Raw genomic sequence first — 23,296 nt, 5'->3', positions numbered from 1 at the left:
AGGCGGCATGCAGAGCCATCTCTGTGGGCACATGCGCCATCGCCCTAGCCCCACTTCCCCCCACGACCCCCTCAGCAGCAGCACCCCCAGAGAATCGCCCCTGGGTGTGGCCTGCACGGAGTAGTGTAGCTAAGGACATGGCAGCTGGGTAGCAGGGACAAGACTCTTCTCTTGCACCCTGTCATGCATACGTTGTTGCAGGGCACGGGCAGAGAATGTGGCCACCATGGCGCTACAGGACCACCTGGGCAATCTGTTGTGGTGGGCCGTGCAGGCGGTAGGTGGCCTGGGGCGGAGCGGGCAGGGTGGGTTTGGGGCACTCAGTGTCTAAAAGGTTCGCTATCACTGTTTTAGAGGCTATTAGAAGAGGCAAGAAACAGTATTACAAAAACATCTGTAAAGTAACTGAAGATAAAAACAGGCATGGAAAAACAAGGAACATCTTTCAAACAATCTCTGAATTTAGAAACCTTGAGTTGGTATGCTAAAGTAAGCATTGCACAGATAATAATCAACTCAATTGAGATAAAAGGAAAATCGAATAAGTAAACGCAATAGAGATGTCAGCATCCAGGATAATTTATAAGATATTCTTTACTTACAAGCACTTCTAGTACCAAAAAAATGAAATTAGATCAGTGGTTCATTCATTACCAAAATAATTAAGAAACAGCGTGAGGAATCTGACTTCAACAGCTAAAAATATAATATATTCATGGGAAAGAAAATAAGCCTTTGTTCTTTCAATATTTTTCTTGTTTCACAACTTGTGAATTCTATAACATCTAATATTCTCATGTACAGTTCTGAAGTAAACTTTGTTCAGGAAACAGTGGACCCATATTTTAATGAAACTAAGACAAACAAATTTCTTGATTGCTAATATGTTTTGCATGTATCAAGTACTAAGTGAAGTATGAAGTAGGTTTTCACTACTGTCATGGGAAACATTTTGAACGTAAAATAGCCCTTTTAGAGGATGGAATGTTATGCTGCATTTAAAATGTTTTAGTCCTTTTGGAAATATTTTGAAGCTTGAAACATTCCAAGGGCGAGCTTGCAGGTTGGTTTCCGAATGTTTCATTACAACATTAGGTAACATCTTCAGTGGAGTTTAGGTGATGTCAGTGTTCTTCTGTTTATAAGGGCTTTGTGTGGTCAGTAGGTCTTGTGATGGGTCAGGTGTGGGTGTGTCAAGTAAAGATCTTGTGATAGGGAGGTTATATCAGGTGAGGGTCATTGGGAGGTGTGCTGGGAGGGACTTGAATGGGTTGGTTGAGGGTTGGTGCTGTCTCTGATTGGCTGTGTGGTTGATTTGGATTGAGGGGTTCGTAGGCTGGTTGTAGATCAATGTGTCTGCTGATGGAATTGCCCGATATTCCATAAACAATGCAATTCCTGGACAAAGCTCAAACACTTACATATTGACAAAGATGAAACAATATCATTCAAAGTTAATGCATTATTCACATCAGTAGAACTAAAACTAGCAATTGATCTCATCAAAGAATTACTGGACAAGACACAACTACCAAGAGGACCACTCACAACAGAAAACACACGTGAACTCCTCCAGCTATGTTTAACCACCTACTTCAAATTTGACAGACAGATCTATGAACAACTGAAGGGATTGCTTATGAGATCTCCTAGCCTGGTCTCAGAAATGATCATGCAGAAAATTGAAAAAGTTGTACTTCCACAAATAAACCCCAAGCTGTGCGTATGTTATGTGGATGACACCTTCGTGATAATCAAGCACAACCAGGTTGACCAAACCTACTAAAGAATCAACGTCTTCACAAACATCTGATTTACAATAGAAACCAAGAGTAACAATGAACTGCTATTCCTGGAGATCCTTGTAACCAGAACCACCAAAGGCTAACTTCTAACATCCGTGTACAGGAAGGCAACTCATACAAATCAAATCCTCAACTTCCACAGCAACTACCCCAAAAGCCACAAACAAAGCTATGTCAGAACACTGTTCAGGAGATCAGAATCCCATTACAACTGAAGCCAGATCAGCAGAACAAAAACACTTATACAAAGTATTAGAGAGAAACGGATACCCAAGAAACTTCATCCAGAGATCACTAGACACAAACAATACAAACACCCAAAGCAACACAACTACAACAGAAACAACAACGACCTGACAAATCACAATTCCTTATGTACAAATTGTTTCAGAGATGACAGCAAGACTACTATGCCAACATGACCTCACAGTAGCCCACAAACTAGCCTCAACTATCAGGCAGACCTTATCAAAACCTAAGGAGCAGACAGAAACAAACCAAAGATCAGGAGTCATATACTGAATTCAGTGCAGCAACTGTGAAAAGAATTATGTGAGCCAAATGGGAAGAAAGCTACCTATCAGACTGCATAAACACTTCTTGGCTATCAAAAGACACGACCTCATGTCCCTACACAAAGACACAGAAGGACTCATGTTTGTTCTAACTAGGACCACAGTAGTAACCCAAGCAAAATCAAAGGGAGAAAGAGAATTCCTCGAAGCCTAGTTCTCCACCAAGTCAATAAACAGACACATTGACCCAATGTACCAACCGCTTTGTAAATAGCTGAGCAAAGAAGGGAAGCGAAAGCCAAGGAAGAAAGATACACCCAATTGAATGTAGAATTCCAGAGAATAGCTAGAAGAGATAAGAATGCCTTCTTAAATGAACAGTGCAAAGAAATAGAAGAAAACAATAGAATAGGGAGGACCAGAGATCTCTTCAAGAAAATTGGACATATGAAGGGAACGTTTCATGCAAAGGACCAAAATGGCAGGGACCTAACAGAGGCAGAAGAGATTAAGAAGAGTTGGCAAAACTACACAGAAGAACTATATAAGAACTATAACTATGGTGACTATATAACTATATAGTAAAGTTATGCTTAAAATCCTACAAGCTAGACTCCAGCAGTATGTGGATCGAGAACTACCAGAAGTACAGGCAGGATTTCGAAGAGGCAGAGGAACTAGAGATCAAATTGCCAACATACGCTGGATCATGGAGAAAGCTAGAGAGTTCCAGAAAAACATCTACTTCTGCTTCATTGACTATGCTAAAGCCTTTGTGTGGATAAAAACAAATTGTGGCAAGTTCTTAAAGAGATGGGAGTACCAGACCATCTTATTTGTGTCTTGAGAAACCTACCGTATATACTTGAGTATAAGCCGACTCGAGTATAAGCCGAGACCCCCAATTTCACCCCCAAAAACTGGAAAAAGTTGTTGACTCGAGTATAAGCCGATCCGCCGTTCTGCAAGCCTCTGCCGCCAGCAGAGGCTCGATCTGCCATTTTGCAAGCCTGAATACACAGGAATACCCTGTGTGGCCTTGGCTCTCCGGGAAGCCCTGGCTGTCCGCTTCCTCGCTCCACGCTGCTATTCGGGGCCCGCGCGTTCCCCCGGGCAAATCGCGGCGCCCAGCAGGCGAGGAAACACGCCCGCTCCAGTCGCCCCCCCCTTCCCTCAGGAGATGCGAAGCAAGTGACCGCCCGCTTACCGAGGACTTGCTTCGGTGCTTCCAGGATCGCGCGCACCTCTCCCAAGCCGCCGCCGTCCGGAGACCTGCCGAAGTTTGGGGAGGTTTGGGGAGGTGCGCGCGCACCTCCCCAAACCTCCCCAAACGTCGGCAGGTCTCCGGACTTCTGCGCCCTGCCTGCCTGCTTCTTTCCGCTGTGGAAAGAAGCAGGCAGGCAGGGCGCAGAGGAACGGAGACCCGGCGACGTTTGGGGAGGTTTGGGGAGGCGCCCAAACCTCCCCAAACGTCGCCGGGTCTCCGTTCCTCCGAGCCCTGCCTGCCTGCTTCTTTCCGCTGTGGAAAGAAGCAGGCAGGCAGGGCGCAGAGGAACGGAGACCCGGCGACGTTTGGGGATATTTGGGGAGGCGCCCAAACCTCCCCAAACGTCGCCGGGTCTCCGTTCCTCCGCCCCCTGCCTGCCTGCTTCTTTCCGCAGCGGAAAGAAGCAGGCAGGCAGGGCGCAGAGGAACGGAGACCCGGCGACGTTTGGGGATATTTGGGGAGGCGCCCAAACCTCCCCAAACGTCGCCGGGTCTCCGTTCCTCTGCGCCCTGCCTGCCTGCTTCTTTCCACAGCGGAAAGAAGCAGGCAGGCAGGGCTCGGAGGAACGGAGACCCGGCGACGTTTGGGGAGGTTTGGGCGCCTCCCCAAACCTCCCCAAACGTCGCCGGGTCTCCGTTCCTCCGCCCCCTGCCTGCCTGCTTCTTTCCGCTGTGGAAAGAAGCAGGCAGGGCGCAGAGGAACGGAGACCCGGCGACGTTTGGGGAGGTGCGCGCGCACCTCCCCAAACCTCCCCAAACTTCGGCAGGTCTCCGGACGGCGGTGGCTTGGGAGAGGTGCGCGCGATCCCGGAAGCACCAAAGCCTCGGCCGCGCACAAGTCCTCGGTAAGTTTTTTTTGTTGACTGGAGTATAAGCCGAAGTGGAATTTTTCAGCCCAAAAAGTGGGCTGAAAAATTCGGCTTATACTCAAATATATACGGTATATGTGGGTCAAGAAGCAACAGTGAGAACTGGACACAGAACCACTGATTGGTTCAAAATTGGGAAAGCAGTCCAGTAAGGCTGTATACTGTCGCCCTGCCTATTTAACTTATATGCAGAGCACATCATGAGAAAGGCAGGGCTAGATGAATCAAAAGTTGGAATTAAGATTGCTGGGAGAAATATCAACAACCTAAGATATGCAGATGATACCACTCTAATGGCAGAAAGTGAAGAGGAACTAAAGAGCCTCTTGATGCGGGTGAAGAAGGAGAGTGCAAAAGTGGGCTTGAAACTCAACATTAAGAAAACCAAGATCATGGCATCCGGCCCTCTCAATTCCTGGCAAATAGATGGGGAAGAAATGGAGGTAGTGACAGATTTTATTTTTCTGGGCTCCAAGATCACCTCGGATGGGGACTGCAACCAAGAAATTAAGACGTTTGCTCCTGGGGAGGAAAGCCATAGCAAATAACACCCACACCAATTTACATTACACAAAAGGTATTTAAAGGCCAATGTTCTGACAGATAAACACAATTCAAAGCACACTGAAGATGGCTCCCCAGAACGGAGACAAAACATTTGTAGCCAAATCGCCAAGCTTGGAAATCAAACTAACAGCCCAGATTGACAATACTTCTTTCTAAAAAAACACTTGTCTTGTAGGCTTTGGAGACAGAATAGTTGGCCTAAAGCCATCAACTGATCTTCATGAACCTAGTCCAGTGGTGGCGAACCTATGGCACATGTGCCAGAGGTGGCACTCAGAGCCCTCTCTGTTGGCACACATGCCACTGCCGGCAGCAGCAGGTCCATCAGATTGCCACCACCGCCCGGAGCAGGAGCCCTGCCCAACACAAAGGAGACGAAGTGGCTGACTAGCAAGCTCAAGTAGAGATGGTAGAGCAGAGGTCACCAACCATTGTCGATTGGCGGACTGGAAGAAAAGGGAGGGGGAAGCATTTTACATGCGTGTGTGCGCGGGGCTGTGAGCATGCACGCGCTGAAAATGGGGAGGGGCTAGTGCCTGTGATACTCACTACCCCTGCCCGGTTCTTGCGTGGTGCAGCGCCTTGTATCGGCGTCTTGCAGCACAGTGGCCCATTTTTGTGCTTCTGGTTTTTGCATGCCAGAGGTGGCACTCAGAGGAGCCTCCCTGCCCACCCCCCGAGGGCACCATAATGCTGATGCACCCCTGGCACTTTGCAATAAATAAGTGGGTTTTGGGTTGCGGTTCGGACACTCGGTCTCCAAAAGGTTCGCCATCACTGACCTAGTTCAATCCATTTTTCTAACTATTGAAGTTCAAAGGTCTCTTATATCTAAATATACTATTTTGTTGACCCGGAATTAGGGGACAGTATGGGAAATATCAATTTTGAATGTGCAGATGGCCCTGCTGTCTTTGGGCTCTTGCAAAGTCCTAGATGCAAGGTCATGAAAGGCCAGCAAAACACCCAATGTCCTAACCCACCCGAGAACATACGATATCTTTAGGGAAAACCCCAAAAGGGAACATGTTTAGTTATTTCTTTTCTCTTATCTACAGTATGCCAGACTTATTGGGTGAAATCTTTATCGTATGTGTGTCAGCTTTGCTTGGTGGCTTGTTTATGTAGCCAGAAAGAATAAATACAAGGATTTCTTGTCTTTAACTGCTGCTCTCTTTTAGAGGAGCCCGTCTTTTTGTTCAGCTGAATAAAACCGTAAAGCTTGAAGGCAACTTCTAGTTTCCTGTATTTTTTACCAATCAAAACCTCAGAACCTGCATATCAATTTCAGACAACAAAGGTAGTACACAAAAGCCTAAGAGAAATATTTTGTGTGTGTACAGTACTATAATGGGAAAATAATATATACTGTGCATATTTTAGACTGCAGTATTTAATTTTCCAAGAATGAAGAACTGTTCAGATTTTATGAATTATCAGTAACAACAGAAATACGTTGCCTATGTGGCCCTAAATGTGCTGATGATGAATTTATGGGAATCACAAAAATGCATAATTACAGAAGCATATGAATCTCAAAGTAATCTTGATACACAGTATTAAAAAACTAGAAATCCAATTTGTAATAATAAAATCTTGTCTGCACGCTTAGAATTCTTTCAAAAACGTCTGCTGGAGTGCTCCTTCAAATACTTTTGAAGCATTTGGTTTTTAAAAAATGGCCTTCAAAAACTATTTTTTAAAATAAAATGTCTGAAATAATTGATAATATGGCATATAATTGAAATAAAAAGCAAAGCAAATTAACAGCATGAAATAAAGGAAAATAATTAAATATTGCTTACACAAACTACTGCCATCCTTTGTATCCTTGCAAGCCAGACTTGCTTTGAACATATTCATATACTGATTCATATTTTTTTTCTTTTTAATCACCGTTTCAAACATGCATATATTTTTCTTTCACTTCACCCATTTCCATCCTTTATGCCTCTTACATTCCAAGCTGAAATTGCCATGGTCCACATCTATGAATGATGTACATCGTAGGTGAAATCTCTAATGTGGAAACTATTTTAAAAGCCAACATCTTACAATTAGGAAATGTACCGTCAAGAGTACTGACACACTGACACACTACTATGGAGACGCAAACAGCATCTTACACCTGTTTCCAATTGCTGTTTAATTTCCTACAGGAGTGGAAGAAAAAGGAACAGACAGTGCCACCTTTAGTTGAGGATTGGTCTCAAATATGATCTAGCCGAGATCAACCGTTATAAAAAGCCCTCAAGGCCAGTTCTCGCCTGGATATTGACCCACATTACCTGTACGAGCTGAGGTTCCAACCGCCGCCGCGACGACTCGGCTTCCAGTCGGGTGCGAGCCTGCGAAACAAGGGAGCGCGGAGTCACGCAGTTTCTGGCAGCCGTTGGAGCAAGCCAGCTTCCCAGAGGGCTTCCGTTTCCATGCGCACAAACGTGAGTCGTCACCTCATCCGCGCCCGCTCCCGCAGACTCACTTTCGATCTCCTGGCGGCAACTAGAGCAACGGCCGCTGCATCTGTTTTTACCGGAAGTGACACATAGGATCTTGAGGCGCGGGGAAATTCTCTGTAGATCTGCTTCGACACTTTCGATCAGGGGAACCGAAGCAATCGCGGAGGCGATATTGTTTTCCCCTTTTGAGATCCCCCCGGAGAAGTCTCTGCTAGGGCGTGCGTTTCTAAACAGGGGCTGGAATAAAGGAGTCAGGAGTCTGTGGACCTGAAACAAAAACTAGCTTTGGCTGCCCGCGGGAGCGCTTAAACTGCCGCTCAGTGTGGAGGTGAAAACGCAGCCCGGCGCGCCAGGAAAAGGCGGGTCTAGCCTTCTTCAGATCGAAGCGGCTGGATTGAGCCTCAACGGCAGAAGCCACCCCTGGCCGCCTTCAAACGCCTTCCTTGGCAGTCCTTGACAAGTTCGCCAGTTTCTCTGACTGTCCAGGAGACGCATCCTAGGTAAGTATCGATAAAGGGTTGAAATTATACCCCCTAAGCCTGACTGTTTTCTTGCAGACGTTTCATTACCCAAACTAGGTAACATCGTCAGTGCTAGTAGGGAGTGGGGTTTCTCCCAACTAACTCTGATAATGTTACCTAGTTAGTGTAATGAAACGTCTGCAAGAAAACAAGTTCAGGGAACACCAAGAACCCCGCAAATTTAAGTGTTGGAAGAATGAAAAGTGGTTGACGGTAGGTTGCTTTCCCTAATCAAGTAAATGGAAACAAGCGGGTACAGTCTTAACTTCTGCTCTCTTTCCTCTTCCTGCCCAGTGTGGGATCACTTTCATGAAATTTGTTAGGAACCAAACTATTTGGAGTTTGGCTATCCAACTTTGGTCTTTTTTCCTACCAACGAATGCATGCAATGCTTCCCCTTTTTAAAATAAGCAGTGAAAACAGTCAACCCTGCATGGGATGAAAACAGCATTGCTGTGGCTGGAGGATTTTCCTGGTGGATAACTGTCAGGACTTGGAGAGGGGGAAAGGAGTGCTTCTTTTATCCATTTGATCTTTGCAACAGTAGTACCATGGACAATGATGCCATACTGTAAGAATTGGAATCAACCACACTGTTGCATTGTTTCTGCTCTTTCCAACTGGGTGATTCTGTTTGATGTGGTGAGGAATAAGAGGACAGACTGCTTGGCTGTGTCTTATAGGATGCCATAAGATTCAGTCTGTTCTCCTCTGTTTACATAAGCCTGTTTTGAGAAGATGTATGCTGGTTTGGAGTTGGTTTTCTGATTTCCCTATTTTACATCTCCATCCTTGGGCAGGCTGGGGGATACAATGGACCATCTATCTCTCTGTTAACTCTGGATGGGGTGGCATTTCCCCTGAAGAAGCAGGTCTGTGACTTGGAATACTCTTGGAGTTATGATTGTGAAAGATGCACAAGTGGAAGCCCTAGTTAGAGCACTTTCATTCTGAGGGGTCCTCAGTGCTTTCTGAACTTTGTTGTTTTCTTGCAGACATTTCATTACCAAACTAGGTAACATCATCAGTATCAGAAGAGAGTGGGATTTGCTCTCTGTTTATATATTAGTGGCTTGCCTTGTCAATTACTGGGAGTTGTTCTGTACCAGCCTGCTACCGGCCTTGCAGAAAGGCAACCCCTGTACAAACGGCAGAGGCTGGAATACGTCTGCCAAATTTATTACACAAACAAACAAAACATGAAACAAGATACCGGAGCTTTGATCCTCTATCGGAGCGGTTGCTTTCAGCAAACCAGCCCTCCCCCAAACACTCCCTTTATAAGAGTTCAGGGCGTGGCCTCTCTTTGCCTCCTTCCGAGAAGTCCCACAGCCTTTCTCTGCTTGCTCCTACTTGACTGCCTCCTGCGTCGGGCGTCCTTGAACAGGGCCAGCTGTGGGTCATCTTCATCCACACTGTCGGGCTCACACAGCTGGGTCTCCACCAAGTAAGAGGGGCCTGGCTGGGGGCTCTGCGGAGCCTCCAAGCCATCATCAGCAAGTTCTTCAACACCCCCCTCCTCCCCCTCGTCTGAGTCATCCGAGTCATCCGACCCAACTGCCGAACCCACAGGCTGACCCTGAATCACAACAGGGAGTATCTACTTTATATGGGCCTGCCTTTGAAGACAACTCAAAGGCCATTTAGTACTGTATTAAATAGTCTTCATGCTGAAAGTGAGAACAGCTAAAATTGTACAATTCCAGTGTAGGAGACACTGAAGTGATTTCCAGTAAACATCTGGGTGCAATTCAAAGTGATGCTTTTAATTTTTAAACACCTACATGGTTTGACTTCAGAACTACTTTCTCTAGATAGAACTATCCTGTCCGATTTGATTGTCTCTTATGCGAAGGTTTGTGAAATAAAGTTGTGAGATGAAAGAAATGGGAATTAGAACTATTTTCTGTAATGTCCCACATGTCATGGAACACTGCTTTGCAGAATTTTGGATTGTATGGTTATTTTACTTGTGTTGATTTTATGAATGTCTTGTACTTAGAGTTAGTTGAACCTGATAGATGAATGAATGAGTAAATAAATAAAGTTTGTAATACAAAATTATTCTGCTTTCTAGGCAAGTATTGTAATTAAAAGAATAATTATACCATGGCTACAGGAGACTTAAAAGGAAACTTGCATAAAATAGAACAAAAACTTCGGGTTATAAATTATCCTAGCGATGTGGATTATATGGGGTAAGTGGAAGCATGTTAATAGCTAATTTGTGGTATAAATGTGGCTTGGTGAATCACCGATTGAATTTTTTTGCTCAGCAATCTATTCTTTGTTTTTAAGTAATGTACAGTATTATCTGAATATAGCAAATCAGTCTCTTCTGATCAAAACAAACTAGAATGGAAACATATGACTTGTTTAAGGTTTTCCTCTGGAATTTTTTGGGTGAAAGAAGTAACATTATGTGACATTGATCTAAAAATAAATGATGGGAAGATGGTTTGCTGCATCATTCTTAGGACAGGAAAAGGAACTTTTGGGTACATTCATTGTTAAATGATAAATTATATCATCTGTATTACTCTTTGTTTTACTTTGTTTCCAGAGAATCTGATTTAATGGAAACTTTGTGCAAGAAAAGTTGCTTGCCCCACCCACTGCCACCACCCCCAAATGGCCCAAAGACTGCAACTTCTGCCAAATGGCCCAGGGGTGTGTGAAAATGGGATGCATCCGGTCTCTGCCACCTCCCTGCCATCCCTGAATAGCCCAAACTCTGAATGGCTTGGTGCAGTGCTGGTGTGTGTGTGTGAAAATAGGAAGCCCCCAGCTGCTGCTGCTCTGCACTCTTCCCATCTGCTCGTTCACCCACCTGGCTCTCCCTGGCAAGTTGTCCCCCTAGCGAATTGGCCCTGTTGAGTTGTCCTGCAATGACTTGGCAATAATGAGTTGGCAGAAGTGACAGTAGTGAGCTGGCCACGCCAAGTTGGCCTCACCAAGTCAGTCCATTCCAGTGCAGAAGAAAACTCTGTACTTTTTAAACAGAAATAATTTTACCAATAAGCAAATTTTCTGTCTACTCTGGTGGCTTATAATTAGAAAATTAAATAAGAAATAACTATTGAAATAAACACTGTATGTTAAAGTTGATGGAGTCTAAGCAGGGTTGGACTTTGGTAGTTCCTTTGATCTCTGTGTCTTTGTAAAGTGAAAAAAATTGTTCTACCAGGTTTATCCCATTTACTTATAAATGAATCATAATAAAATAGGTAATTTGTTTCCATGCCATAGCATTTTTTCAATAAATATTTAGCTAAGATTACATTAACTGCTAGATGATTTTTAAACTGGTGATTATTATTGTTTAAACAGATTCCTACCATTTTATTTATGACTTAAATTTCAATGAAATTCAGAATACGGTATTTAAAATAGGTTACAGCACATATTGAAGTGCATAGTGATTTGTTGTTGTAACATCTGTCTCCATATAAAAAGTACTTTTTGCATCATTTTAATAAAACTTAGACTATATTATCTAGGCAGTGAATGTTTTGTCTAAAGTTAAAAAATAAATCCAGTCCTATTTTAGGAAAAGCTTAAGAAAACTACCCTGTTTCAGTTTTGTTGTTTTTACATGTTAAAGAGTAATTATACACTTAGTCCTAAAAATGCAGATTAATGATTCTGGGGAAAAATTAATTATAAAATAGTCTTAATTAAATGTAGCCATGGTTTCCTGACAGTGTTTCAGAAGTATAGAAATAAAACTACTGTGATGCAAGGTTTTGAATTATCAGTAATTTCTTATCTAGTTTTTCTCACTATTACAGATTGGCAAAGGGTGATCCATCTGTGTTTTTACCAATCATTAGCTACTGTTTCACATCGTTCTCAACATATATTGCAGAACTTGTAATGGAATCAGGGATGGAACTTACAGCAAAGAATGATTCACGTTTTGTTGATGCCATGTATAAGGTATATATCTTAAATATGCTAATGTGGCAATGTTACCATTAATAGTAATGAAGAAGTAAAAGTGTCATTACACCCTGAAATTTAAACATTGATTTAAATTTTACTGCATTATGGCATAGTATTATAAGACTACTAACTTTAAATTTCTTCGTTGTGTTAGTTGTGAAGTAGTGTCCGACCCATTGTGACCCCATGGACAACGTTCCTCCAGGCCTTCCTGTCCTCTACCATCTTCTGGAGTCCATTTAGGCTCACGCCTACTGCTTCAGTGACTCCATCCAGCCACCTCATTCTCTGTCGTCCCCTTTTTCTCTTACCCTCAATCTTTCCCAGCTTTAGGCTCTTCTCCAGTGAGTTCTTCCTTCTCATTAGGTGGCGAAAGAATTTGAGTTTCAATTTCAGGATCTGACTTTCTAAAGAACAGTCAGGGTTGATCTCCTCTCAATTCTTTTGCACTCAGCCTTTCTTATGGTCCAACTTTCACAGCCATACATTGCAACTGGGAAGACCATAGCCTTGACTATACGCACTTTTGTTGGCAGGGTGATGTCTCTGCTTTTTAGTGTGCTGTCTAGATTTGCCATGGCTTTCCTCCCCAGGAGCAAGCGTCTTTTAATTTCTTGGCTGCAGTCCTCGTCTGTGGTGATCTTGGAGCCCAGGAAAATAAAAGCTGTCACTACCTCCATTTCTTCCCCATCTATTTGCCAGGAATTGAGAGGGCTGGATGTCATGATCTTGGTTTTCTTAATGTTTAGTTTCAACCCAACTTTTGCACTCTCCTTCTTCACTCGGAACAAGAGGCTCTTTAGTTCCTCTTCACTTTCTGCTATTAGAGTGGTATCATCTGCATATCTTAGGTTGTTGATATTTCTCCCGGCAATCTTAATTCCAACTTTTGATTCATCTAGCCCTGCCTTTTTCATGATGTGCTCTGCATATAAGTTAAACAGGCAGGGTGACAGTATACAGCCTTGCCAGACTCCTTTCCCAATTTTGAACCAATCAGTGGTTCCGTGTCCAGTTCTCACTGTTGTTTCTTGACCCGCATATAGGTTTCTCAAGAGACAAATAAGATGGTCTAGTACTCCCATCTCTTTAAGAACTTGCCACAGTTTGTTGTGATCCACACTATCAAAGGCTTTAGCATAGTCAATGAAACAGAAGTAGATGTTTTTCTGGAATTCCCTAGCTTTCTCCATGATCCAGCGTATGTTGGCAATTTGATCTCTAGTTCCTCTGCCTCTTCGAAATCCTGCCTGTACTTCTGGTAGTTCTCGATCCACATACTGCTGGAGTCTAGCTTGTAGGATTTTAAGCATAACTTTACTAGCATGTGAAATGAGTGCAATGGTGCGATAGTTTGAACATTCTTTGGCACTGCCTTTCTTTGGAATTGGAATGTAAACTGATCCTGTGGCCACTGTTGAGTTTTCCAAATTTGCTGGCAAATTGAGTGTAGCACTTTTACTGCATCATCTTTTAAGATTTTGAATAGCTCAGCTGGAATACTGTTTCCTCCACTAGCTTTGTTGTTGCTCAGCTTTCCTAAGGCCCATTTCACTTCACATTCTAGGATGTCTGGCTTGAGGCAAGGGACGTTAAGCACGTTCTTGTATAGTTCTTCTGTGTAATTTTGCCACATCTTCTTAATCTCTTCTGCCTCTGTTAGGTCCCTGCCATTTTGGTCCTTTATCATGCCCATTTTTGCATGAAATGTTCCCTTCATCAATCCAATTTTCTTATCTCTAGTCCTCCCTATTCTATTGTTTTCTTCTATTTCTTTGCACTGTTCATTTAAGAAGGCATTCTGATCTGTTTCAGCTTTTCTCTGGAATTCTGCATTCAATTGGGCGTATCTTTCTTTTTCTCCCTTGCCTTTTGCTTCTCTCCTGTCCTCAGCTATCTGCAAAGCTTCCTCAGACAGCCATTTTGCTTTCTTGCATTTCTTTTTCTTTGGGATGGTTTTAGTTGCTACTTCTTGTACAATGTTGTGAACCTCCGTCCAAGCTCATGGTCTGAGCCACAGTCAGCTCCTGGTCTTGTTTTTACTGACTGTATAGAGCTTCTCCATCTTTGGCTGAACAGCACATAGTCAATCTGATTTCTGTGTTGACTGGTGATGTCCTTGTGTAGAGCTGTCTCTTGGGTTGTTGGAAAAGAGTGTTTCCTATGGCCATCATATTCTCTTGACAAAATTCTGTCAACCTGTGTCCTGCTTCATTTTGTACTCCAAGACCAAACTTGCCTGTTATTCCGGTTATCTTTTGGCTTCCTACTTTAGCATTCCAATCTCCCATGATGATAAGGACATAATTTTTTGGTGTTAGTTCTATAAGGTGCTGTAGGGCTTCATAGAACCGGTCAATTTCATCCTCTTCAGCCCCGTTGGGTGGGGCATAAACTTGGACTACTGTGATATTGAATTGGATTCGAACTGAGATCATTTTGTCATTTTGGGGATTGTATCCCAGTATTGCTTTTCCTACTCTTTTATTGAGTATGAAGGCTACTCCATTTCTTCTGAGGGATTCTTGCCCGCAGTAGTATACCTGATGGTCATCTGAATTAAATTCCACATTCCTGTCCATTTTAGTTTGCTGATTCCTAAGATGTTGATGCTCAGTCTTGTCATCTCTTGTTTGACCACGTCCAGCTTGCCTTGATTCATGGATTTTACATTCCAGGTTCCTATGGAGAAAAAATCTTTACAGCATTGGACTTTCCTTTCACCACCAGATACATCCACAGCTGAGCGTCCTTTCGGCTTTGGCCCAGTCGCTTCATTCTTTCTGGTGCTACTAATACTAGCCCTCTGCTGTTCCCCAGTAGCATATTGGACGCCTTCCAACCTGAGGGGCTCATCTTCCAGCGTCATATCTTTTTGCCTTTTGGTACTGTCCATAGGTTTTTCATGGCAACGATACTGGAGTGGGTTGCCATTTCCTCCTCCAGTGGATCACGTTTTGTCAGAACTCTCTGCTATGACCTGTCTGTCTTGGGTGGCCCTGCACGGCATATCTCATAACTTCATTGAATTATGCAAGCCCCTTCGCCACGACAAGCCAGTAATCCATGAAGGGGTTGAATTTCTTATCTAGTCTGTATTATGACTATCTGATGTCCTCTAGCTAAAATCTCTACAGAGAAAATTCTTTGGTTATTTATTTTTTATGCTCAAAGAAAAATGCTCAATTTTTTTTTTCTTCAGAGAAATTGAGGGTTAGAGAAGGGGTCACGGAAAGAAGCAAGCCTCTGGAATTTTATGAAAAGGAACTTTCCAATACCTACTGTAGCTGAACAGACATGAAAGTTTTATGAAAACAAATTCCTTTTTTAAATCTGTTCTCTGCAGCTTCTTCGTGATCAATTTCAGTATAAACCAGTCTTGTCAAAACAACAGTTCCTTCAATATGGCTTTGCAGAAAGAAAAATACAGATTGTTTGTGATATTATTAGTTACATTTATAAAAGGCACAAAGAATTCTGTAACATGAATAAGGTATTTAAAATTAATTTTGTTAACATTTTAAAGATAAAACTAGTTAATGTAAAAATTTGCATTTTTGAGGTTAATATCAAAGTATTTTAATAACTCATATTTTATTAATGTTTTATTAATTAAATCATTGCCTATCTTTTAATTTATATGCTACTTACTAAACATACTATAGAGTTTTTTTTTCCTTCCGATGTTTGAAACATTACAATTTTATTTATTTCATTCTTTCATTTAATTTCTTCAATTTCCTACATCCATGTTGCAGTTAAAATTGCAGTGGTTTCAATAAATACTAAATTAGTTGTAAATTTAGTCAAATTTATGAGAAAGGTTTATTGTACCAATAGCTTTGTATGTGAAAGTTTCCACTTCTGCATATAGGTTCCTCCAAAATTCCCTATCCCCAAATTGTCAGAATATCTCATTTTCCAGAATAGTTTTTGGAGAGATAGTTCTCCTTCCTCCCATACTATCTGCTGACTAGTGGTATTCCATTAGCGTATTGATATGACTGATATGAACTATGTATGATCCATCATGTACCTAAAGATCCTGAATTTCAGCAGTCATGTAATAAACATACTCTGTTTTGCATACAATACATTTCTTAGCCTAACTCTGGATTTTGGCTTTCTATATCTTATAGATAAAATCCCAAACAGAAAAGAGAACCCATTTGGTTAAATCTCTATCCCACACAAGTTTTTCTAATCAGTCTGTTACTGTAGCTATCAATACTGTGGATTTGCAGCAGGTAGGAATATTCAATATTCTTTAGTATAGGAATTAAATATTTTTCTTAAGAAATGAGACATGTCATTTTAAAATATACTGTTGTATATTTTATCTGTTTTCAACATAAGTAGCTTTATTGTTAATAATAATGTTCTGGGAGGATGTGAACTTCATTATGCTATCTTACTAAACTGATCATATCTCTTTTTTAATTTTCCATCCTTGTACCGTAAGATGACTGAAATATTCACAATGTAATCAATCAATCAATTTCATTACAGTCATAGACCAGCATTACAAATCAAAGTATTAAAAATAACAATAATAAAAAATGAAAATAAAAGACAAAATAATATTTTACGATTAGTGGTGGATTGTCAGTGGCTGTTCATAATATAGATCTGTTCTATGTTGCATCTTAATCTGTTTAAGAAGTCTGTGTAAAGAATCCTTCAGTATAGAATCAATGATTGAGGTGATAGAATAAAGATCTATTGATGTTCTTTTTTCCCCCCAAAGCACTAAATCTGACAATTCTGTTGTCTCATATTTTACATGAACAGTCTGCTAATGGATTATTTCTCACTGAATGAGGACAGTCGTAGAAAGATTGCTGCCTAGGAGTATTGACATTACTATTCCATTTTACTTCTGATTAATATACAGCAGAGACAGAGATTAAAAGAAACAATTATGATTGATATTTTTAAAATGGACTCTCTTTTATTAGCGTATTATTTGATGGCTGCTTTTCAAACCCTAATATGAGCAGAATAAGATATTTGGCGGTAGTAGATTTCTCAATTATGAATGGATTTTGTTTAAATAAAAGTAAAAATAACATTTCTTAAGAAAGCATATTAAGAAATTATATCCATCACTAACCATATACTCTGTAAAACTGAATTATGAACCTGAAATTTAAACTGATTCTCACAATTATACAAATGGGACTGATGTTGAATAAAAAAAAAGGAAATGGCCTATCTTGTCCTTTAGGCTTGAGATTACCTGTCTGTGTAATATTAAGGAGAGCAAGTATTTGTAGTGAATGTCGGTGCAAATATATTCCACAGATACATTATATCAAAATGTTTTTTAATTGAATCAATAATTTTGTTTAATAAATTCTTTACTATTACTTTGGGTGGGGTCTTCTACATGCAAAGGAACCTCAAATAGAACATCATAAAAATTTAACTAACATGCATATCCCTGAAGATTTTATCAGTGAAACACTGCAGGAAGTGAAAGATTATGTTGTCAATAAGGTTGAGGTTTTGGATTATGACACTGATGTCTTGGATAATACAGATGTGCAGGTAAGACCATTCTTATTTTCTTGGGCCAATTCCTGCTTGTTAAAATGACATTTGAAAACCAATGTTTGTAGCAATACTAGAAGACAAATCATAATTGAATAAACATTAATATGAATAAAGGTATTTAGATAAAAAGCTTTTGCATTACTATACTAAACTGAACAAATTGATTATGTCTAATGAATAATTATAAAGAATTGCTTCTAGAGTTCTGTAAGTGTTGCCACTGTGACAAGGCAATCCTATGGTGCAGGAAAGAATAAAATATGACAAAATCAATCCCTTTTCCACCCTTGGTCCACTTTTGTCCTGTGGAAGTCCAACTGCACCCAAATATAACTCAGCCATGAGATCAATGAAAAGATAAAACTTTTCTTTCATTGATGTCTTTCAGGTAATGCATGTCAGAAAATGAATGTTTTGATAACTATCCTGCTTGCTTCTACAGAGCAGATCTAAAATCAAATCTGTACTGTCAACAGGTTATACGTGAATTATTAGAACTTACACCAGTCTTCTTGTTGTTACTTAAAGTTTTTTGTGCTGTGAGTAGTAGTGCACAAGATTCTAGTGAATGAATAAGCACTATGAATATGCTTTCTGATTTCATGTGGAGGTTTTTACGTTTCATGTAATTAGTAAGAATCTAAACTTGTGCTATAACTACAGCGAATGAAAATTATGTTATTTTCAGGTTGTAAAGAAGGACAATGAATTAGAAGACTTGAAAGGTCAACTTGCTGAACTGCAGCAAAAGTTTCATTTATTGAGCAGTGTGGACAAAAAGTTAAAGACTTTAGAGAAGAAACTACAAGGGAAAATTGTTATAGAAGAGAATGAGTGGAATAATCTTTTGAGCCGTGTCCTCCTCCTTGAAACACAACTGTTGCTTCATTCTAAAACAGTATGTTTTATTATGTACTTTCCTCTCTGTTAAAAATTGGAAATACAATAGTCTAATATTTAATATTACATTTTATCTTTAGAGGTTATCTGGCTTAGCTATTAATTCAGATAGCACAGACTCCCTTTTTTATACTGTCATGAGGTTATCAAAACTAAAGAATGTTCTTTCTTTTACAAAGACAACCTTCTAAAATATTTTTCAATTATAATGGAAAGCCTATAGAAAATTTTGAAAATTGTAATTCTATTCCAACTGCTACTCTTATTTTTACATTTATTATTACTTCATATTAATGAACATAATTGACAATTGTTAATACAGTTTCCTGTATTATTTGAAATTTCTCTATTTTAAGTAATTTATTTTTAATACATTTCTAATGTGATGCTAAAATGACACGTAGGTTTCTGCTTTTCAAAACATTATTTTAAAATTGTAAATTTAAACCAGAGAATGTATAACAAGAGGCATTATTTTCATGTTCAGCATAGGATCATTGTTGCTTTTCTTAGTGTTTGCCCTGCATGCTTTCAGGGTCTGATTGGTTTTGCAAGAGAGAGTTTGTTTATCAGTTAGCTGGTCACAGACTCTGATACTGTTAGAAGAGAATGAGTCTCAGCTGGATTCTGAGGGAGAATTAGAAGCTGTTTCTCACTGCTCTTAGTCTACCATCTTAACCATTATACTCCCCTGGCTCTCTTACTGTATGAAAGTACATTTGGGGATTTAATTATTTTTTTTAATGCAAGCATTTTGCACTCAGACCAAAAATATCCCAGTAACTGTTTTTACATAGAAAAAAAGTAATAGATCTAGTCCATGAATGTTTACACGATCAAAAGTCAATGGTATAGTACAAAATTTCTGATAAGGAGACATAAGCTATGCAGTTGTTACTATATTTGATGTACTCCAATTTGAAACATGATCTACAAAAATATCACTTTATCTCAGGTTAGATAGTGTTTCAATTCAGGGTTTGAAGATTATGTTAATCACATAGTGCCTATTCATGGATTGTGCTACTGTAACTGCAGTCTCAATTCCTGGCAAATAGATGGGGAAGAAATGGAGGTAGTGACAGATTTTATTTTCCTGGGCTCCAAGATCACTGCAGATGGGGACTGTAGCCAAGAAATTAAAAGACGCTTGCTCCTCGGGAGGAAAGCAATGGCAAATCTAGACAGCACACTAAAAAGCAGAGACATCACCCTGTCAACAAAAGTGCGTATAGTCAAGGCTATGGTTTTCCCAGTTGCAATGTATGGCAGTGAAAGTTGGACCATAAGAAAGGCTGAGCGCCAAAGAATTGAAGCCTTTGAACTATGGTGCTGGAGAAGACTCCTGCAAGTCCCTTGGACTGCAAGGCGATCAAACCGGTCAGTCCTAGAGGAGATCAACCCTGACTGCTCTTTAGAAGGCCAGATCCTGAAGCTAAAACTCAAATACTTTGGCCACCTAATGAGAAGGAAGGACTCACTGGAGAAGAGCCTAATGCTGGGAAAGATTGAGGGCAATAGAAGAAAGGGACGACAGAGAATGAGGTGGCTGGATGGAGTCACTGAAGCCGTAGGCGTGAGCTTAAATGGACTCCAAAAGATGGTAGAGGACAGGAAGGCCTGGAGGAACGTTGTCCATAGGGTCGCGATGGGTCGGACACGACTTCGCAACTAACAACAACAACAACAAACTGCAGTAAAATAGGAAGATTGGATTTATACACCTAAGACTGTGATTCCTGAATTAATGATAATTTTTGAAAATTAAGGCTATTTAGTATGTTACTAATATGTTATAAAATGATTATAATGTAGCTTAGTTATTGCAGAAGTAGGACTGAAAACTTCAAAATAACTATTGTTTTACAGAACAATTATACCACTATAGAGTTACTAATGGTAAAATATTTTACAATTTCAGGCTGATTTAGATACAGAATTAAATAATATGAGTAAAGAAAATTCTTCTAGCAGAAACATGACTCCATCTTCTTCTGGTAAGTACTTGTTGCAACTTTCTTGAATCTGTTTTTTTAATTTATTTTTTGCTAAAATGCTATTCATTTAAATATGCTACATTGCATGGAAATTTAGTCAAACTGAATTTTAATTACTGTAACATAGAGTAGTCACTTTTTAAATACTACCTTATTGTTATTTAGCAAGTTGACTTGCTATTTAGATTGTAGTTATTTCAATGTTTTTAATAAGATTTTCCAAAAATAAAAATAAAAAATTGCTGACAGATATGTTCTGTTGCACTCTAAGAGAAAGAGTCTGAATTGGGAACAAATTTAATCTGTCTCTGGTTTCTACTGTATTGATTAGTATTTTTATAAAAATATTGATTTTTCCTATTCTCTAAAGATTATATTTTGATAGTAAGCTACAGTACTTCTGTAGAAGTACCAACGTATAAATTAACTTTAGTGTGTGGCAGTTGGAAAAGTTTTAAAGTGTAATAAAATACAGATGCTATTTCTAAGCTCTGAGGTCAATCAGCAAGTTTCATATGTTTTCTCCCTTTAGACACAATTAACTATTATTTTCTCAATATAAAAAGATTGACATTTCCATAGAAGATTTTGTTGTTTTATAAAAATAACCTGTAACTACATCAAACACTTTCTAACAGAAGCAGAGAAATTACAGATTCACATTGTATTTCTTTGAACTCTGTAGAAAAGGTTTATGTTGGGAAAGATTGTACAAGTAATTTATCAGGTTGTATTGGTTATAAAACTGTAGTAATTTACATTATAAGGGACGCGGTGGCTCAGTGGGTTAGGACACTGAGCTTGTTGATCAGAAGGTCGGCAGTTTGGCGGGTCGAATCCCGAGTGCCGTGTAACAGAGTGAATGCCTGTTACTCGTCCCAGTTTCTGCCAACCTAGCAGTTCGAAATAACATAAAAATGCAAGTAGAAAAATAGGGACCACTATGGTGGGAAGGTAACAGCGTTCCGTGCACCTTTGGTGCCTAGTCATGCCGGCCACATGACCACAGAGATGTCCTCGGACAAGCGCTGGCTCTTCAGCTTTGAAACGGAGATGAGCACCGGCCCCTAGAGTTGGAAATGACTAGCACGCATATGCGGGGGAACCTTTACCTTTAATTTACATTTATATTCACATCTGAATTTGTCTGAGAACATTGCTTTGAGTTCTTAGTTTCTTTAATGAAAATATTCTATAAATCAGACTATATGATAATTAGACTGATTAAAGTGTGTAAAGGCAAAGCTGATTTTTAAAATGTGAATTTATTCACAGATAAAGAGAAAGTAGAATTGCCAGACAGTCCTCATCAGTCATCTGGATATAGTTCATTGTTATCTGCAGATCCATCTCCCAAAGCCCTGGCTGTTAATGATGATGTGTCAGAAGTTTCAAAGGTAAGTTAAAACTGGCACATATATATTTTGGCAGAGCTATAGAAAGTTTGTGATTTTATTTGTTGTTGATAATGTAAGTGTATAAAGTTAAAATTCTTGCTTTTAAATTGTAGGAAAACACAATCCAAAAAATGGAAAGAATAAACAAAATGTAAGTAAGAGGATCCAGTTTTATTTTTTAGCTAACAAGATTTCAAATGTAGATACAGAATACAGAAAACAGTATAATGAATATCAGATGAAGTGAACAGAATCTTTCATTACATGCAGTCATAAACTTCTATTTGCTATTTTTTGTTGTTGTGATGTCATGTCTGACCCATTGCGACCCCATGGACAACGTTCCTCCAGACCTTCCTGTCCTCTGCCATCTTCTGGAGTCCATTTAGGCTCACGCCTATTGCTTCAGTGACTCCATCCAGCCACCTCATTCTCTGTCATCCCATTCTTCTCTTGCCCTCCATCTTTCCCAGCATTAGGCTCTTCTCCAGTGAGTCCTTCCTTCTCATTAGGTGGCCAAAGTATTTGAGTTTCAACTTCAGGATCTGGCCTTTTAAAGAGCAGTCAGGGTTGATCTCTTTTAAGACTGACCGGTTTGATCGCCTTGCAGTCCATGGGACTCGCAGGAGTCTTCCCCAGCACCAGAGTTCAAAGGCCTCAACTCTTTGGCGCTCAGTCTTATAGTCCAGCTTTCACAGCCATACATTGCAACTGGGAAGACCATAGCTTGACTATATGCACTTTTGTTGGAAGAGTGATGTCTCTGCTTTTTGATGTGCTGTCTAGATTTGCCATGGCTTTCCTCCCCAGGAGCGAGCGTCTTTTAATTTCTTGACTGCAGCCAACATCTGCAGTGATCTTGGAGCCCAGGAAAATAAAATCTGTCATTACCTCTATTTCTTCCCCATCTGTTTGCCAGGAATTGAGAGGGCTGGATGCCATGATCTTGGTTTTCTTAATGTTAAGTTTCAAGCCAACTTTTGCACTCTTCTTCTTCACCCACAACAAGAGGCTCTTTAGTTCTTCACTTTCTGCCATTAGAGTGGTATCATCTGCATATCTTAGGTTGTTGATATTTCTCCCGGCAATCTTAATTTCAACTTTTGATTCATCTAGCCCTGCCTTTCTCGTGATGTGCTCTGCATATAAGGTAAATAGGCAGGGCAACAGTATACAGCCTTACTGGACTCGTTTCCCAATTTTGAACCAATCAGTGGTTCCGTGTCCAGTTCTCACTGTTGCTTCTTGACCCGCATATAGGTTTCTCAAGAGACAAATAAGATGGTCTGGTACTCCCATCTCTTTAAGAACTTGCCACAATTTGTTGTGATCCACACAATCAAAGGCTTTAGCATAGTCAATGAAGCAGAAGTAGATGTTTTTCTGGAACTCCCTAGCTTTCTGCATGGTCCAGCGTATGTTGGCAATTTGATCTCTAGTTCCTCTGCCTCTTCGAAATCCTGCCTGTACTTCTGGTAGTTTTCAATCCACATACTGCT

General features: G+C 40.3%; 2 protein-coding genes across 6 annotated transcripts in view; one reads left to right on the top strand and one right to left on the bottom strand.

Moving 5' to 3' along the window:
* Positions 1 to 7,543, bottom strand: part of FBXO8 (F-box protein 8) — a 44,244-nt gene extending 36,701 nt beyond the window's left edge. The window contains exon 1 of the mRNA XM_081332890.1: positions 7,311 to 7,543. The gene's annotated coding sequence lies outside the window, so the exon portion shown is untranslated. The remainder of the gene's footprint in view (positions 1 to 7,310) is intronic.
* A 191-nt stretch (positions 7,544 to 7,734) lies between these two features.
* CEP44 (centrosomal protein 44) overlaps positions 7,735 to 23,296 on the top strand; it is a 28,552-nt gene continuing 12,990 nt past the window's right edge. For 2 of the 5 annotated variants that reach the window (XM_081332356.1, XM_081332355.1), the window contains exons 1-10: positions 7,735 to 7,981; positions 10,080 to 10,200; positions 11,794 to 11,941; positions 15,294 to 15,440; positions 16,087 to 16,194; positions 17,345 to 17,497; positions 18,192 to 18,401; positions 20,325 to 20,400; positions 21,676 to 21,797; positions 21,911 to 21,948. In XM_081332356.1, coding sequence (XP_081188482.1) covers positions 10,112 to 10,200; positions 11,794 to 11,941; positions 15,294 to 15,440; positions 16,087 to 16,194; positions 17,345 to 17,497; positions 18,192 to 18,401; positions 20,325 to 20,400; positions 21,676 to 21,797; positions 21,911 to 21,948 — 1,091 coding nt within the window. In that variant the 5' untranslated portion in view covers positions 7,735 to 7,981; positions 10,080 to 10,111. The remainder of the gene's footprint in view (positions 7,982 to 10,079; positions 10,201 to 11,793; positions 11,942 to 15,293; positions 15,441 to 16,086; positions 16,195 to 17,344; positions 17,498 to 18,191; positions 18,402 to 20,324; positions 20,401 to 21,675; positions 21,798 to 21,910; positions 21,949 to 23,296) is intronic. The other 3 variants (XM_081332358.1, XM_081332359.1, XM_081332357.1) reach the window with 3 other exon arrangements.

This window comes from Vipera berus (genome assembly GCF_964194415.1).
Source record: "Vipera berus genome assembly, chromosome: 7".
In the NCBI taxonomy this organism is placed as follows: Eukaryota; Metazoa; Chordata; class Lepidosauria; order Squamata; family Viperidae; genus Vipera; species Vipera berus.
This window is presented reverse-complemented; position numbering and strand designations above follow the sequence as displayed.